We start from the raw sequence: 15976 nt of genomic DNA on the forward strand, positions 1-15976 counted from the left end.
ATTAGCTAACCCTGCCCATGCATCCCTGCCATCACAAGGCACTAAGGACACACATAAATATCCAATCTTGTCTTTGAAAAATGGATCTGGGCATTTAATAAATGATGGTCAATCAGGAGGGAAAAAAAAAAAAAAAGCAGTGTTTTAAAATGAAGAGCTAAAATCCTTGGGGGAATAAAATAAGTCCTCACTGCAGAATCTCTCCCTCTTATGCATAGGCACTTGCTAACTGAGAGTAGTGGCACTGTGACAAAAGCAGCAAAACCAAAGGCAGGCTTTACTAAAGGAAAAGGGGGAGGGGAGTTCTTCCACTGGCCATCTGTGAAAACAAGGCATGTGGCCATTAAATGCAGAGGCTGTAAATATAAATATACACAAGCTCCACACAAAGCAAATGGTAAAAAAAAAAAAAAGAAAAAAAAGGAAAAAAGAAAAAAAGAAAGGCGGAGAGGGAAGGGAGGGACAGATAATAAGTAGATAAACTTTCAGCTGAAGTAAATCAAAATGTTTATTGCTTTGTGTTGAGCAAAACCAATTTTGATCTTTGCAGCATGCAAGCCTGACCTGTGTTTTTTTAATTATATTTGTGAAAAGTTTCAGGTGACTTTGGCAGTGGGTACAGTAGCCCTGTTGAACAGGACTCCTTGACCATGCATGATTCTGTTGAGGCTGCTGACTGAAAGTCTGACACCTGGGTGATGGATGGGTGATGACATGATACCCGCTTGACTTGTCACACATTTTGAAAACTTTGTGCTGCGTGCTGGCAGCATGAACAAAGAGGACTGCAATCCCCACACAAGAACTTCTGCTGGCAACGAACCCCAGTGAAACAAACTTAGAAAGAGAGTGGGGAGAGGGGCAATAAGAGGGGGATGTGCAGTTGTTGGGGTAGCACATTAACTTTTGTGCTCTGACAGGTCACTGTCTGCAGGACACAGCCTGGTCCCCACACTGTACACAAAGGGATCTCTGCTCACACTGCAGGAAGAGAACAAGAACACGACACTGTCAGCTCTGCTGAAGTTTTACAGGCCAGGGAGGAACAGAGTGGGCTGCAGGATGTGTCCATCAGGTCTGCTGGGCTTGCAGGGAGAAGGGTGCACGTGTGTAGTATCTGTGGCTGACACAGCCTCTGCTAGTCCCTAAGAATGGTGAAGTAAAATTTTCCAGTAAAATATGACAGAGGTTATGAAAATGGGCAGGTTTCAACTCTTGTGAAGTGATTTGGCTTATGATGTTAGTACTGTGCCTCTGGGGTAATTTTCAGTGGGTCTCTCCTGCTTGGGAAGCCTGGCTTGCACCAGGTCCCAGTTTCAATCATCACTACTTACTCAGCCTAGCCTGACCCACGGCCTCTCAGTGTCTGCAGCAAACCCAGGGTTTGTCTCTTGTACCAACCCTTCTCTTCTCCTGCCTGCCATTCTGTCCTGCAATTTTCTCTTGACTTTCTGGTTCAAATCTAACCATTAGGGGAAGGAAAAAAAGTTATTGAAGCAAAATTCTCTACTGCAATAAAAATTTAAATGTCATGTGTTAAACCAACTACTCCATATGTGTTTAGTAAAGTGAGCTCCAGTGTTTTATTTCTCAAAGGCAGCAGGAGCTGCGGGTTTGAGATTCTTAATATTCCCCTTCTTCCCAAGGGGAGAGCAGGGACAAAATCCATTTCAGCTCAGCGGATCACAGTGGTTTCTTAAGAGTTAACTCTGCTATCCCCATCCATCAGGCAGCCAGCGAGGCATCAGAAGGAATGATGGATGTAAAATTATTACAGGGCTGCCACCCGATATACTTTCTGCCATTTGTAACTAGCGCTGGAACTGACACACTTTTTTCATTATTAAACATCCACATTAAGTCAACATTGGTCACTGTCATTTCATGTTTGGCACTTTCTTAAGGGGAACAGGGAGAGGTGGGGGTGGGAGTGGGAAGGATGGAGGGAGGAGGGGTGATTGGGAATGGGAGGAAAGACATCCTGAACCCGGTGCTCCATAAGCATGAGTAATAGGCTCCGGCTTACAATGCTGGAATAAATATTGTTACAAATAGCTGTTTAGTCACAATCCAGCAGACAAGCACATGCCAGAGCCTTTTAGAAGGACACACTCCCAGCAGTAACAGGGAGAACTTGCACCACAGGTTCAGACACACCCCCAGCAAGGGAAGGGGGGGATACCGGCATCTACTCAGCTCGGAGTGCGACTCCATCCCTACACATCAGAAAGGCTCCTGGGGCTGGGTGTCCTTACACAGCTGTCCCAGGCACTGCCAGCACTCAGAAAGCAGTGACAAAGGAGGAAGAGGTGCTGCCTGTGTGCCCTGCCCCTCCTCTGTCACAGGGTACATCCTGGAGCCTGGAGCAGTGGGGAATCACTGCCTGGCAATGTGCATGTTTGTGCTGCTACCCCTGCAGGAGTGCTGGCTCTTTGGGCTTGTGCACATCTCCCTTGCTGTTTTGGGGCTGAACAGAGAGGCCAGAGCTCCCTAGCTGATGCTGCCTGTCATGCTGTTTACTCCAGGTAACACTGTTTATGTATGGTACGTATCAAGCTATAATTAACTGTAGACGACAATTACAAATAAAGCTATGCTCTCGGGTTTCCAAGAAACCACAAAAACATACTCTTCTCATTTATACAAGGAAATGTTTCCAAGAAAAGTAATGTAAAAATATGTTTTACTGCATTTGCAATTAAAATAGGTTTTAGTAAAATCCATGTTCATAGTGATGCTCAAAGTTTTTACTGTAATCCTCTGAAAATCAAATCTGTCAAGATGGTCCAAGTTGGATGCCCAAAAAGTGACTCACCCAAATCATCTTAGCCATTTTTAAAAATCTTTTCTTATGTATGACTCCTTTTATACAGTCTCTCTCTACTTCCACAAAATTCCTGTCTGACTACTGCCTTAGCTGGCATGTCTGGCTGTCCACAGGGATCATCCCATCTGGGAACATGAGCAAGAAAACAGGACACATACGAAGAGCCCAAAGAGCTTTAACAGAGACTCCCAGAGATGATTTCCAGCCCCAAGCCTGCCCAGCTACCCCTGGCAGACAAATCCCCAGCAAGAGTCTCCCATAAACGCTGGGAATGGCACAGAGCCCCCCTCCACTGGAAGGCTGCAGAAGCAATTCCTGCAACAAAAGCTCAAAGGGTCACAGGGAATCATAGGCCTCCAAAAGTACACTGCCCACTGCAGCAAAGAAGGGAGAAAAATCTGGGATAGCCCCCACATGAGTGTTTGTTACCTATAAATACTAATGTGCATTTCTAAGTACTAATATTCCCAGGGATATATAGATATACATTAGAATGATGCTCTCTGAATTCCACCCCCCATCTCAAATTCTCTGGTCAGGAAGCAAAAATGACAGACGTGATGTCAAAAGTTAAGGGGCTGCCACTAAGTCCTGTGGTGGGAGCTTGAGCTTCTGAAAAGGGAAACTCTGTAAAAAAACTGTAGCACTGTTTCTTGCTAGCAAAATTCCCAACTATCTCATTCTCTGCCTCTGAAAACAGAGAAAACCAGAATAAAGTTTAATTAAAAATGGCAATACTTGCTTTACTCTCAAATCTTGCTCTTAGTGAGAGAATCTTAATGTCCTAGAGCAAAAAGACACGAACTTTAGAGAAGTTGGATTGTTTGTCTGGATATGAACTTCACACATTAAAATAAATCACAGACTCAATTAGGCTGGAAAACATTTCTGAGATCATCAAGTTCAAATCAGTGAGTCCCAAAAAAGTTCTGGCACTAATTGTATCAAAACCCCCAAAGCCTACAGCTGCTTTAGAAAAATTCTCTATTGAGCAAACCATTTTTTCTTCCCACTACCTTGTAAAAGAACTCCTGTCTGCCCTCCACGAGCCTACCAGGAGGTATGAATTAGAGAGGAAAATAAACTTCAACTGAGGTTGAGGGTGTGAAGTGAAAACAGAAGGAATAAGGAGAATCCCAAGAATAGGAAAGTAACAGAATAAAGTGAATGCAGATGGTTCCACTCCTGTTACTTAATCAAAAGGCTGTGCAGAGTCACTAGAGCCAGCATAAAGTCATGTGTTAGAACAACAGCTGATCTGTATTAAAGAAGATTAACTCGCAATGCCATGGTGGAGGGCCTGGGATTATTTTATGTGCTTCCATTGCCGAACAAGCCGTCAGCACAATTACTGCCCTCCGATGTGAATGACTGATCTGTAACCACAGCTAAACAGCATGCTGCTTAGGGGCCTGGGTGCTTCATGAAGATGAATTTCCATACCATCAAAGTGCTTTTAATGGGCTTCCTGATCCAACCACAAGGCCTGCTTTGCAAGTATATAGAACTCAGGATGAAGGCTTCCTGTCCAAAAGGATTTGGTCGGTTGTCACTTGACAATTCCCAGCCAGCACAAGGGTGGAGAGGGGGGAGATAGGTAGAGTTGTCTCTGCTTTGGAGGATTTAAAAAAAAAAAAAAAAAAGAAAAAGGAAAAAGAAAAAAAAAGGGTACAGATGCTTTCTGAATGCAACCAACTGCTGTATCCACAGCTGAATTCAATGCGCTTAACAAATAACGGCAATTTAGCTATGCTTGCGAGGAATAGCTTGAGTCACTTTGCATTAGCATCTGGCTGAGTGTTAAAGTCATTTCTACATGGGGAGCAGAAAAAAGGAATTTCTGCTCCGAGCATCCTTTCAAGAATGCTTAAATATTTGAATATAAATTCCTTTGTGCTTGTGATCACTTCTTCTTATATCTGACACTTTGCTTTTCCCTTTTCCCTTCTGGTGCTCTTCTCTGTAAAATGCCATAAACATGCTCTATCCCTCTCTTTCTTTCTCTCTCCCCATAGCAGCACCCTTGCTCTTCTGAGACAGAGTGTATGTACTGCCAGATACCTATCACACTGACCTCTTTTCTCCTTCCCCTTCCTCTCCAGAAAGTGCATGAAATTGGAGTAATTTCTACATCACTGACACCCAGGACAGGCCGATGAAAAAAGTGCAGCGGTGAGAGACTCACATGTACATTTAACATTCATTACACAGGCTGCTGGCTTCTCACAGCTTATTGATCAAACTCCATCTAAAACCAGGCAAAATGGAAAGCTATCCAAATCAGCAATCTGCTCATTCTGGACAATACTGTTTGACTCGCAAGCTTCCTAGGATGACTGGGTTTCAAGTTTCTGCTAAATAGCTGATCATTTTTATTCAGTCTATTTATCTGCCTGTCTCAGTGAATTGCACAAGATCTTACAGTAGAAGTTTTTTCAATTAAATGTAGCTGACACCAAATGTGACAATGGGGATCCTTGTACTGCACAACAACGGCTGTATCACCCCAGAAAATACTTCAGGGAAGGAGAGGAGCAGGGGAGAAAGACTTGCTAAGCACACGATGCTGAGACACACAGAGCTGAGATGTGTATCTTAGGTGGCAGCATTGTAAGGACAGCTCACAATGAATGTGGCAGCAAGCACTGGCAGGTCTATTTATCCTCCAGAAGCCAAGGCAGTGCACACAGAGACATCAGGCACTCACTGAGAAAAGAAGCAAACCACAACCTCACTGACACGCATGGCAGTGAGAGCACACACAAATTTTACTAGAGAATATCCACTTTGTTGGTATTTTGTTACAGCACAGCTTCACAGGCCAGTCCAAGAGCAGAAGGTGGTAAGGCCCATACGTTCTGCTGCCTCTAAGTTTCACTGCAAATATTTGGTGCAGTTTGTGTTGTCAATTCTCCGCTTTTCAATTTTGTTCAGTCATCTAACGTGACATGACAGTGCTACATTGCAATGGTCACAAAATATCATATATGACGACCTCACAAGGCTAAATACCCAGAAGCTGAGCCTGAGTATCAGCAAAGCTTATGCTCCTAAAGAAGCTTGAATATTTTCAAATCCTGCTCATCTCACAAACACATGTAAGCATTTCCATAAAGCAAGATTTCCACTTAGACCCAGAGATTTCCAAGATCACCTTCTCTTAATACATGTTGACAGGCTGGAACAGAGATTTAGTGTTCTCCAAAGTTCTCGTGAGGGCTTTAACTATCTCTACCTCCCCCCACTCTCCCCCAGGGGTCTCCAGGTCTCTCTTTCATGTCATCTTTTGGCTGTGGTTTCCATTTTGTTTTTCACTTTTTTTTTTTTAACTATTCTGTTTCAAAAATGGGGAAGGAAAAATAGAATAAGGAGGACGAGAAGGGAGGAGGAACCTGTGGGTATCTGTGTATCTGTGGGCAGAAGCAAAAGAACACTCTGACCCTTTGCAGAAGGAGTCTGGGAAACTCACTTTTTCTGTCCTGCAGTTATTGAGACCCAGGCTGTTGACCACGGCCACCTTCCCATCCAGCACCTGCTGCTCCCTCCGTAGCTGCTCCTTCATCTGCCGGGCCTCCTGGATTGCCTTGGTGACAGCATCGTGGTCATTTAAATAACCTGGCAAAGTGACAGAAGAAAGGATGTCTTAAAAAAGGGAAGTTACAGGAAAACACTTCAGCTTCCAGCAGTGCAATGCAGTTCATCATTGTTCATGAGAAAGAGTTAAAAGGCAATGCCCACAAACCTGTCTGTGCTCTGTAAGTCTGCTGTTATTATGACAGAGCCACCTGGACATAAAGCCTGAGAAACCTTGGTGCCAAAATCCTCACTGCTGCTATTTGATCCCATTAGTTTCGATATTTCCCTGACACTGCAGAGATTGGCCCTGTGGTTTGCATGCTCCAGGATGTAACTGGGTAAGAGTTAGGGGAAGCTTTGATCATGCCAGCAATCCCAAACTCTTAAAAACAGACAATTTCATTCTTCCCCTTCTCAAAGCTTGTGACTACATTAAAATAAACCACAGGTGGCGGTGGTTTGCTATACATATGAAATGCATAATGGCTGAGAAGAAAAACCTCATCCACTGAATACTCCCCACCACCACCTGTCATTCATAAATGTACAAGAAACCACAGCTACACGGACCTACATTCCCACTCCTATTCATGCTGCTAATAGTAGGTCAAATGTCCACTGTTTTGCTGCAAATTCACAGCCTAGGGCTTAGCCTTAGTAGTCACTGAATTATTTCCTTTTAAAATGTTACAAGCATCACCAGCACAGCTAATACTATTTAATTTTAAATGTGACACTTTGTCATTTTTTTTCCTTTAGCGTACTGTAGATTATACTTATTATGATCTGCATGTGATTTGCAGGATAGAATACTGATGGGAGACTCCAAGCCCCAGTCTATTTTCCAGCTATTAGAGGCTAATATCTATCAACCTCCCTCTCCCCCTCCACATCCCCACACGTGTGCACACACACACACACACACACACACCACTTCTTTCTGTCTTTTAACTAGGGCATAAAACCGGCATAAAATGAATCTGTAATATGAAATTGCCCAGAAAAGGGACTTCTGTTTGTGACATGAGGCTAAATCTAACCAGATCCATTGGTGAATTGTGACAGATGGAGGGACTGTGAGACAGAAGGCAGGCACTAATCACACACAAAATGACCGGCTTGCCTCAACATGTTCCATGGATTCCAGCAAACTTTACACCCTAATCCATTTTTAGAACAAAAAACATCTGGGCCATAAATCCTCTAATCTGCCAAAACACGCTATTAAATCCCATGATTTGTTGAAAAACACTAAGATTAAAGAAAGGAAATATAAAATGGCTAACTGCCGTGTTAGGAAAGTGTTATTAATACTCTTTCTTTGTCTCAATTATGAATGTTCTGTTCCTAAAGAGCCTTGTCTAATCATGTCAGATTACACATCCCTGTTGTATTGCTAGATTCTTCTATCTGATCTGCTGATTGCCAAAAAACATAGGACATTGTCTTGCTGCTTAAAACATTTCTGGGGAAGAAGCTGATGTCAGATTAGTTCAGTGCTGTGCTGCTGTCAGGATTTTAGCTTGGTTTGGGGTTTTACTGTTGGTTTTTCTTGACTGTGGATAGAGTGGGACTGATATTCCCATCTTCCCTGGAGAAAAAAAGCTAGAAAGAGAAGTTCCTGTGCAGTTTGACTGTTGCTAATTGTACTAACAGCTAGCTTTAAGTTAAAATCCCAGAAACCCTGAGAGTTTTATATGAAATAACTTGATCCACATTGCTTTTATCAATCGACCCAGTTCAGTAATTCCCAGTCAATGGAATTCCAGTAATTCCAGTTTTCCCAGCATAAGGAAGAATACAGCCTGCACCAGCACAGTGCTACCAGCTGATTTTAGTTTTTTTCCTTTTATTAATCTCCATTTTACCAACTTGCTTGGTTTCTTCCCCAGTTTGCATCTGTTAACCTTTGCATCTGATCAACCTTGCATGTAGTCAGAATAAATTAAAAAGGAAGCAAATAAACAAACAAACAGCAGTATTAGGGCTGCTTTTGCTGTTGTCTAGGTATAATACTTTCAGTCTGTAATAGAGCCAAATTTGCCTAGGAGCTGGAATTCATGCCCTTCTCCAGACTATTTGGCTTTTCCTGAATACTGCTATCTTTGAGACAGTTTGGCACATGACAGTGAATAAAAGCAAGCACTCCTTATGTTTTTCAGTAGCTGCCAAGATGCTGGTGTGCAGGGAAATGATTAATATAGAAGCGAGTTGAATGTAAATTATTGTTGTTTAGGGTAGGTGGTGAATTATTGACAGAGAGGGGAACTGCATTACATAAAATGAACTTAGTTCCAAGGATTGCCAAACTAGCACAGAGATGTTGCAGATAATGGCAAAGAGCAGAGAGAAGTTGTTTCTGTTTTTAGTACACGGACATATGCCTGTTCCCAAAAAGAAATGCTTGGATTTAAAGTCATACATGAAGCCATGACATTTGTGACTGCTCAGTCTGTAGCACAATTTCTGTGCTATAGGGATAGCTCTGGAGAGGGCTGTGGAGCTGTACGCCTGGGTGCAGCCCTGCTCATAATCCCTGAGGCTCTGAGTTCACATCCCCCAAAGAAAACTGAACAATACGCAGGCATTTCTCCATGCCATGGGAGCCGAGGAGCCTGAAGGGCTGCTTTCAGAGAAGGGCTTTAATTTGAAGTCAGTGGTGGTGAAAAGGGACAGCTCAGCTGCATGCCAGCAAGGTGGGCTGTGCACACCTAGAACAGACAGCTTGTGCCTTGTGCTGACAGCTCCAACCATTCCAGAGGTGGAGGCAACTGACAAGTGACTGAGTGTTTCCCAGTGGCTCTTTGCAGAGGGCTTTATCACTCAGGATGAGAAAGTGATCCAGCTTCCCTACCATGTTAGGGACCTTTGTAGCTTTGCTAAAAATGCTACCAGAACTTCTCCTGGTGTAGCTTCTGCTGGAGGGTGGCATGGGATTTCATGCTCACTTCAAGATCACCAAAGAATTTCATCATGGCAAGGAGTCCTGCTTGCTCTGATTTGTGTTGGATCTGACCTAGCAGTTAGCAGGAGACCTTGTAGGGTGTTCAGGAGCTTTTCCTTCTTCTTGCAGTCCTCCATTAAAGGATAAACCTTTGCTAGAAGTGTCCATCCAGCTCCTGCACCAGCTTATCTTACCCATACAGCATGCACAGTGATACTGCTCAGCAACCTCAAAAAGTCACTTTCTATATTTGTAGCAGAGAGATATACAGCAGTGAACTCTATGTCATTAACAATAACTTAAATATGTTATCTTTTGCTCCACAGTTTTCCATGGTTTATTAATGGTATAACGCATTAATTCTTCTTACAAGAGTGACCTTTAAAGCTCTGTTCATCCTCACAGCTTTTATCCAATTACATTATCACTCATTAAAGGTACAGCATTTCAAAATCTGCACCTTGTTAAAAGAAGTAAATTGCAGGGGTCTCAAATCAATGGAAAATACCAGGTGTGTAGGGAAAGAGGACTGGAGAGGGGAGAACAAGGGATGTCTTGCCACTGAAATGCGAGTCAAGATGCTTAACTTCCCATCGAAATATGATATTCCTTCTACTTAAGGACAAAAAATCTAATGTGAAAAAAAAGAAATTTGATGCATTGTGCATGGAGAGCAGCAGGGTCAAGCAAATTGAAGATAAAATACATTACTCTGTATCACAGTTAAAGAGTGTAGGGTTAATAGCAATACAGACATTAACAATCAGTAATGTGATATTTTAAGAATATTTATATAATTGTAATGTGTCATATCAAATAAATATTACTGCATAGCACTGCTGTATCACAGACATAGCTTCTGATAGGTTTGACCTATAGCTTCTTTTGGGGTTTTCTGTGCTATCCTTGAAAGTGGCCAGGCAGGAGATGCTTTGGGAGACAGTAGAAAAAGTGTATCTACCTCACTCAATTCCCAAAACAGAGCTTGATTTACATAATGGAACCTTGATTTGGGTTAGACTCAATCACTTCATGGAATACATTTCAGTTAAAACATCAAGAATGGGGTGTGTACACATTTTCCTTACACACACAAAGAACAGTCCCTGTAACACATCAGATTTATGAAATTACCAATAAGACTGTTACTATTACATGGTCTTTAGGCAAAGACATAATTTTGGCAGGAGGAGGAATTATCACTATTTTCTGTAAAGATGTTAAAAACAGCCAATCAAGACTTTCTGCAACATAGAACAACAAATTTCGGGTTTTCTTGAATGAACCTGGTGATTGTTTTGCTTATTGCACCACGGTGAAATAATATTCCATTCAGCATTCGGATGGACTAAGGATTAAACTTGTAAGTTTGGAAAGATGTAGACTTTTAACTTAAAGAGGTATTTCTGAAAGTTCATCCACCACTTTTAGATGACATAGGACAATATCAAGGGTCTCCAAAGCTCACCATTAGCAGGTCACTGTCTTTACGGCGTGCCAGTAAAAACCAGCATTTATCAGAAGTTAAAGCAGCATCTGAAATAGCACAGGCCTTTGCTTTCTCACTCCGTAAAAGTTAAGATACCCCTCCTGAAAGGGAAGTCTCTGCGAGTTTCTTTACCCACACCAACCAACTGGAGCATGATGGTCACCCTGGGCCAGCTCTTGGCCTGATGGTCACCCTGGGCCAGCTCTTGGCCCACTGCCTGGCAGTGGCTGATAAAAACTCCTTCCCAACAGGATCTACCCCTTGTTCTCAGTGGAACACACAGGGCTGAGTGGGACACACACACAGGGCTGAGTGGGACACACACAGGGCTGAGTGGGACACACACACAGGGCTGAGTGGGACACACACACAGGGCTGAGTGGGACACACACAGGGCTGAGCTCACCTATTGTGTTGGCTCTGGCCGAAGGACTCGCTAATGTTGCTGGCACGGAGGCCTTTAGTGAACTGGCCCCACTGTTTATTCTCAGAGCTGGCATGTGAGGAGAGGTGGGTGATGTGGGAGATTTGCCATCAGATGTCTTGGGTTTGGCTGAAAGGTTGAGAGGCTGGGCCACTTCATCCTGTGAAAGCAGAGGAGAAAAGAATGTTATCACCACAGTGCTGCTGGCACAGCTCTGCCCGAGCGACGGCAGCGGCTTCAGCTCTCATGAACTCCTAAACCTGAGAGCTTGTATCACATATATGAAGATCAAATGTGATACCATCTTGTCACTCTAGTTTGGAACTGAAATGACTGATAAACTGGAAAATTAGTGTGACATGATCAGAGAACATCATCCATTTGCACTGTCTCTGAAGAAATTATTCCCATCAACAAGACATTTGCCTCTATTGTGAAAATAAAGAGCAATTTTACAGTTGTATTTTATTTTGAATCTTATATTCATTAATGAATTAAAAACTGAAGACCATCTTCATTTAACCATCACTAGCCAAACTGGGCAAACAAGTGAATGAGGGTTCAGTTGGGGTATTTTATGTTTTTGGTTTGGTTTTTTTTTTTTTTTTTTTGGTGTGCCTTTTCTTTAGTTTTTCTTATGTTTTAACTTTTATTTTCCCATGAACTTCCCAGACTTAGAATCCCAAGCACAAAAACACCATAGGAAATAAATACTTCTCTTCCACCTTAACAAAACCTGAGACAATAACCTGGGTAATTCTGCACATACCCCTAGATGTTTTTATCTGGCCCAAAGCTGAACTTCTAGATTTCAGCAATTATTATCATGTAAAAATAGAAAAATTGGGTGACATTTTTTGCAGGGTAATGGAATTACTCCTAAACCTGGCTTGATTACAGACAAGAGTGACAGACAGTGCTATAAAAAACAATAAAATGCTAAGTATGTATTTTTGCTTGACCAAAGTAAAATACATTAAGAAAAATGGAAAAAAAAGACCCAACAGAGAAGGGAGAAAAGGATTTTCAACAAGGGGAACATTTTAACTGACTTTTAAATAAGCAGAACTAATGGATATGATATTAGATCAAATCATCACATAATAGCTTGGCTCTTGCCTGACACTGTGACTTAGGAAAGTCATCCTTTAGCTCTGAGAAGTGCTCCATCAGACAACTGGGTTCCAGCTGTAGGCACTGAAGAAACTGATTCTTGTCTCCCTAAATTGTAACTACATTTAGTTTTATAGAATTATTCCTGACTTACTTACAACAATGCAAAGCTGAGTGAGATTAAACTCAGCTTTTGGGTTTTGTGGTAATTTTTTTCGTGTTTGAGTGTTTTACTGTTACCACCAAAGTCTCTGTAACTATCACATAGGAATGATTCTTTTCCACACAGGGGGGTGTGCTGCAGGAAAGAAGGAATTTTACAGCTGCCTATTGCTTGTGGAAACACGATGTAGATGTCTCCAAACATAAAGACAATTCCGCAAAGCACTGTCATGCAACTTTTCCAGTGCCTCTGAGCAAAGCACCTTTGCTATATTTGATTATATTTCTACATTTGGTTATATTTCTACACAGTTTTGTGACAGTCATAGCAGATAAACATTATCAGAGGCATAGTGGACAAAGCTGTCATCCTTAAAGTGATGCTGAAGCCATCCTAGAGGCAACTTGTGCATAAAATAAATGGGGAAAAAATCAGTGCATAGAACTGCCTTAGGAGCCTACATGCTATACTCTCAGAAGTGAATTAGGTACCTAGATGGCAGAGTTCTGTTGATCTAGGCGATTTAGGCTGCAGGGTTAAAAATGTCACCAATAAAACTGGTATTCAATATTTTTAGAAGGGATTTGTTACTTTACAGAAATACAAATCCATTGTATTAGAATACAACAGATAAAAATAAAATAAAATTAGAATAAAATAAAGTATCAGCCAAATGGAAGCGGACTTGCTTTGCTGCTCCCTGATTTCAATTAAAAAATAAAGAAGTCTCACAACAATCCAACTATAATGTTGTGAAACGGGTACTGAGTTAGTTGCATAAAAGTTTTAAGTACAAATGAGCCAACAAACAAACCAAACACAGCGATCCTGCACCAGACAAGGATCCCTGACTAGCAAAGCCATGTATTTATCTGGAAGACAGCCTGAGGAGCAAAGCAAACCTGCCCACAGACTTGCTTCAGCTCAGTCCAAGAGACTTTGGTTTCCACGTACGTTGGGTTCTTGACCTCTGCTGTAAGTCTCACCGAAAGGGGCTGATCTGTGTCAGATATGGTACAGAAAGCTGCAATGTGCTCTCTGCCCAGAAGAAATCCAACTGAGAGCACCAGCTCAGGAGGAGTAGCAGCTAGTCCTGATGGGAATGGCTCTCACCCACTGCAAAGGCAGCGTGGGTTCCAACCTACATCCCCATCCTGAAAGGTTTTTTCAGTCTTGTCCTTTTGCCTCAGTCCCTCAGCTCTCCATCCCTATAAAGCTTATTTCCTTCCCTCCTCTTGCTCCTTCTCCCTTTTCTCAGCTCTTCTGTTCCCTTTTTCTTAACCTGGTGTGAAGGCAAGGTCCTGTCCAAGTCCACTATACAAGGGTGGCTCTGATCTCATTTAATGCGAGTTAGAAACAGAGGAGGTGTTTTTTTCCTCATTGTAGGCATGAAGCAATGAGGCTGTTTGTGTTGCAACTATTCTTGGTAGTAAGAATGCTCCTCTTCCTTCAAGTCAGCACAGCCCTCTCTGAAGCCAAGAATATAAGGCCTTGTGGAAATAATAGAAGTCGACAGCTCCAGAGCTGATAAATGTCATTCCAAATTGCCCCTTCATTCACTTTCATTGTGTGTTCAGGCTAATGGTAAATTAATCAGAGGTCACAGAAGCTTGGTTCTCATAAAGGAGAATAAGTAAACAATTTTCAGCTATTATATGTATTTACAAAATGATACTACTTCACTGTTTGGTCTTCATAACATTTTTACTTCTGTTATTTCAAAGAGCATTCTCAAATCCTCGCTGGAAGTCAAATGCATTAAAAATCCTACGTTGCATCATGATTTGGTAACAACTTCAGTAATTTCCTTTACAATAGGGGAACTACACTGATTTATTCCAAAGGACTCTAAAAAATGTCTGGAGGACAAGTAATAACATACAACTGTGTTAAGCGTGAAGATGACTGTTAGGATCTTCACTCCTAGTCAGTGAAACATGTTACTCTTTTCCCTTTCTGCAGCCATAAATTCAGAATCCTCTGCTCCTCCAGCTTAAATCAATAACTTTACTGTCTTCATTATTGATCTGAGCCTGTGTAACCCCAGTAAGAATTAGATGCTAGTCTACCTTTATTTTTTAATATAAAATCTCCCAGCTAACATTCTACCACATTACAGATTAACAGAATTTTCCCAATTATGCCAAACTGCTAGGGCAAGTAAGAGACATAAAAGATAAAGCCCAGATGTAGCATCTTCACTTCAGGTCGATGGTATCTTTCAAAAGCCAGGAAATTTGATTTTATGCAGTGGATCACAGAATCCAGAGTTACTCTCTGCACTCAGTTTTATTAGAGAAAGCATTGATTGGTCCCTGCCTTTTTTTGAAATGCAGCTATTCTAAAATCATATTGATAAGGTGGGTTTTTTCCCCAAAGCCAGGATTTTTTAAAGAGTTGAAGTCAAACATTTATTTATATATCAGCCAAAACATTAATGCTGAGACTAGAAGACGTTAAGACTCAAAAGGCTTGTAATAATATAAACGCAGATGTGATGAAAATAAAATATGATCTTGATTAAAGGTTATGAAATGCCGCTTTAAAAGTAGCACGTTTGTCTTACAAAACAAAATACACACATGCACAAAAAAAATGTAGAGAATAAAGCATAAGCAAAAACACAGGAAGAGGGGCTAATAAAATGTACCCACAGAAAGCAAAGCATTGGCAAAGAGATTCCCCTCCCCTGTATCACAGCTGTGTCACAATAGTTGCTGCTTTAGGGAGAACTGATTTGCTTCCCAGGACTGGAAGACTCATTAACCAAAACCTGAATTCAGGGAACTTTAAATCCTTGATTTCCTCTATTTTTTTTCACAGGTTGTATCTAGGTATTTGAGGAAAGAAAGAACTCTCCACCTACACCAGAATTTGGGGGGGGTAAATAAAATATTCAAGAGCTGTATTTTTTGTAGCTTCACTCAACCTGGATTAGTATAACTCTGAGCTGTCACACTTTAAACTTCAGACACAGAAAATCTCCAAGTTTAAGTGCCTGACATGCCACACAAACGGAAATGCTGCTGGCAAGTTGAGTGCTGATCACACTGCTTTTATAAGGTTTGCATGGTCCTTTGGAAAGGTAAAACGCTATAGGTTAACACAAAGTGCTTATTAACATGGGAGGAAAACTGAAAGAGAGGGAAAAGGAAGGGATTTGGCCACAGCCAGGCAGTGACAGCGGCAGAGCTTCATACAGACCCAGGAATTCTCACGTGCAGTCACCAGCCTTGAAATAGTTGGCTGAAATGATGTCTTTTCTAATCTTTCCATCATGCTGTCTCTATTTACTTCCTCCTAGGATAAAAGGTTAATTCATCTCTATGGAGAATAGATATGGGAAAAGAAGGGGATAAAATCTGATTTGGAGAAACTCTCTAAACCATTTATTAAAAATGGCACTATTTCAACACCAAGAGCTGAATAAAAGACTGATA

At 41.7% G+C, this 15976-nt stretch overlaps 1 protein-coding gene across 5 annotated transcripts in view; it reads right to left on the reverse strand.

The window, feature by feature from the left end:
- SOX5 (SRY-box transcription factor 5) overlaps positions 1-15976 on the reverse strand; it is a 285498-nt gene that overhangs the window by 24846 nt on the left and 244676 nt on the right. For all 5 annotated transcript variants that reach the window (XM_053942786.1, XM_053942785.1, XM_053942783.1 and 2 more), the window contains exons 10-11: positions 11243-11420; positions 6297-6442 (exon numbers count right to left, since the gene is read on the reverse strand). In XM_053942786.1, the coding sequence (XP_053798761.1) occupies positions 6297-6442; positions 11243-11420 (324 nt within the window). The remainder of the gene's footprint in view (positions 1-6296; positions 6443-11242; positions 11421-15976) is intronic.

This window comes from Vidua chalybeata, chromosome 5, assembly GCF_026979565.1.
Source record: "Vidua chalybeata isolate OUT-0048 chromosome 5, bVidCha1 merged haplotype, whole genome shotgun sequence".
Lineage (NCBI taxonomy): Eukaryota > Metazoa > Chordata > Aves > Passeriformes > Viduidae > Vidua > Vidua chalybeata.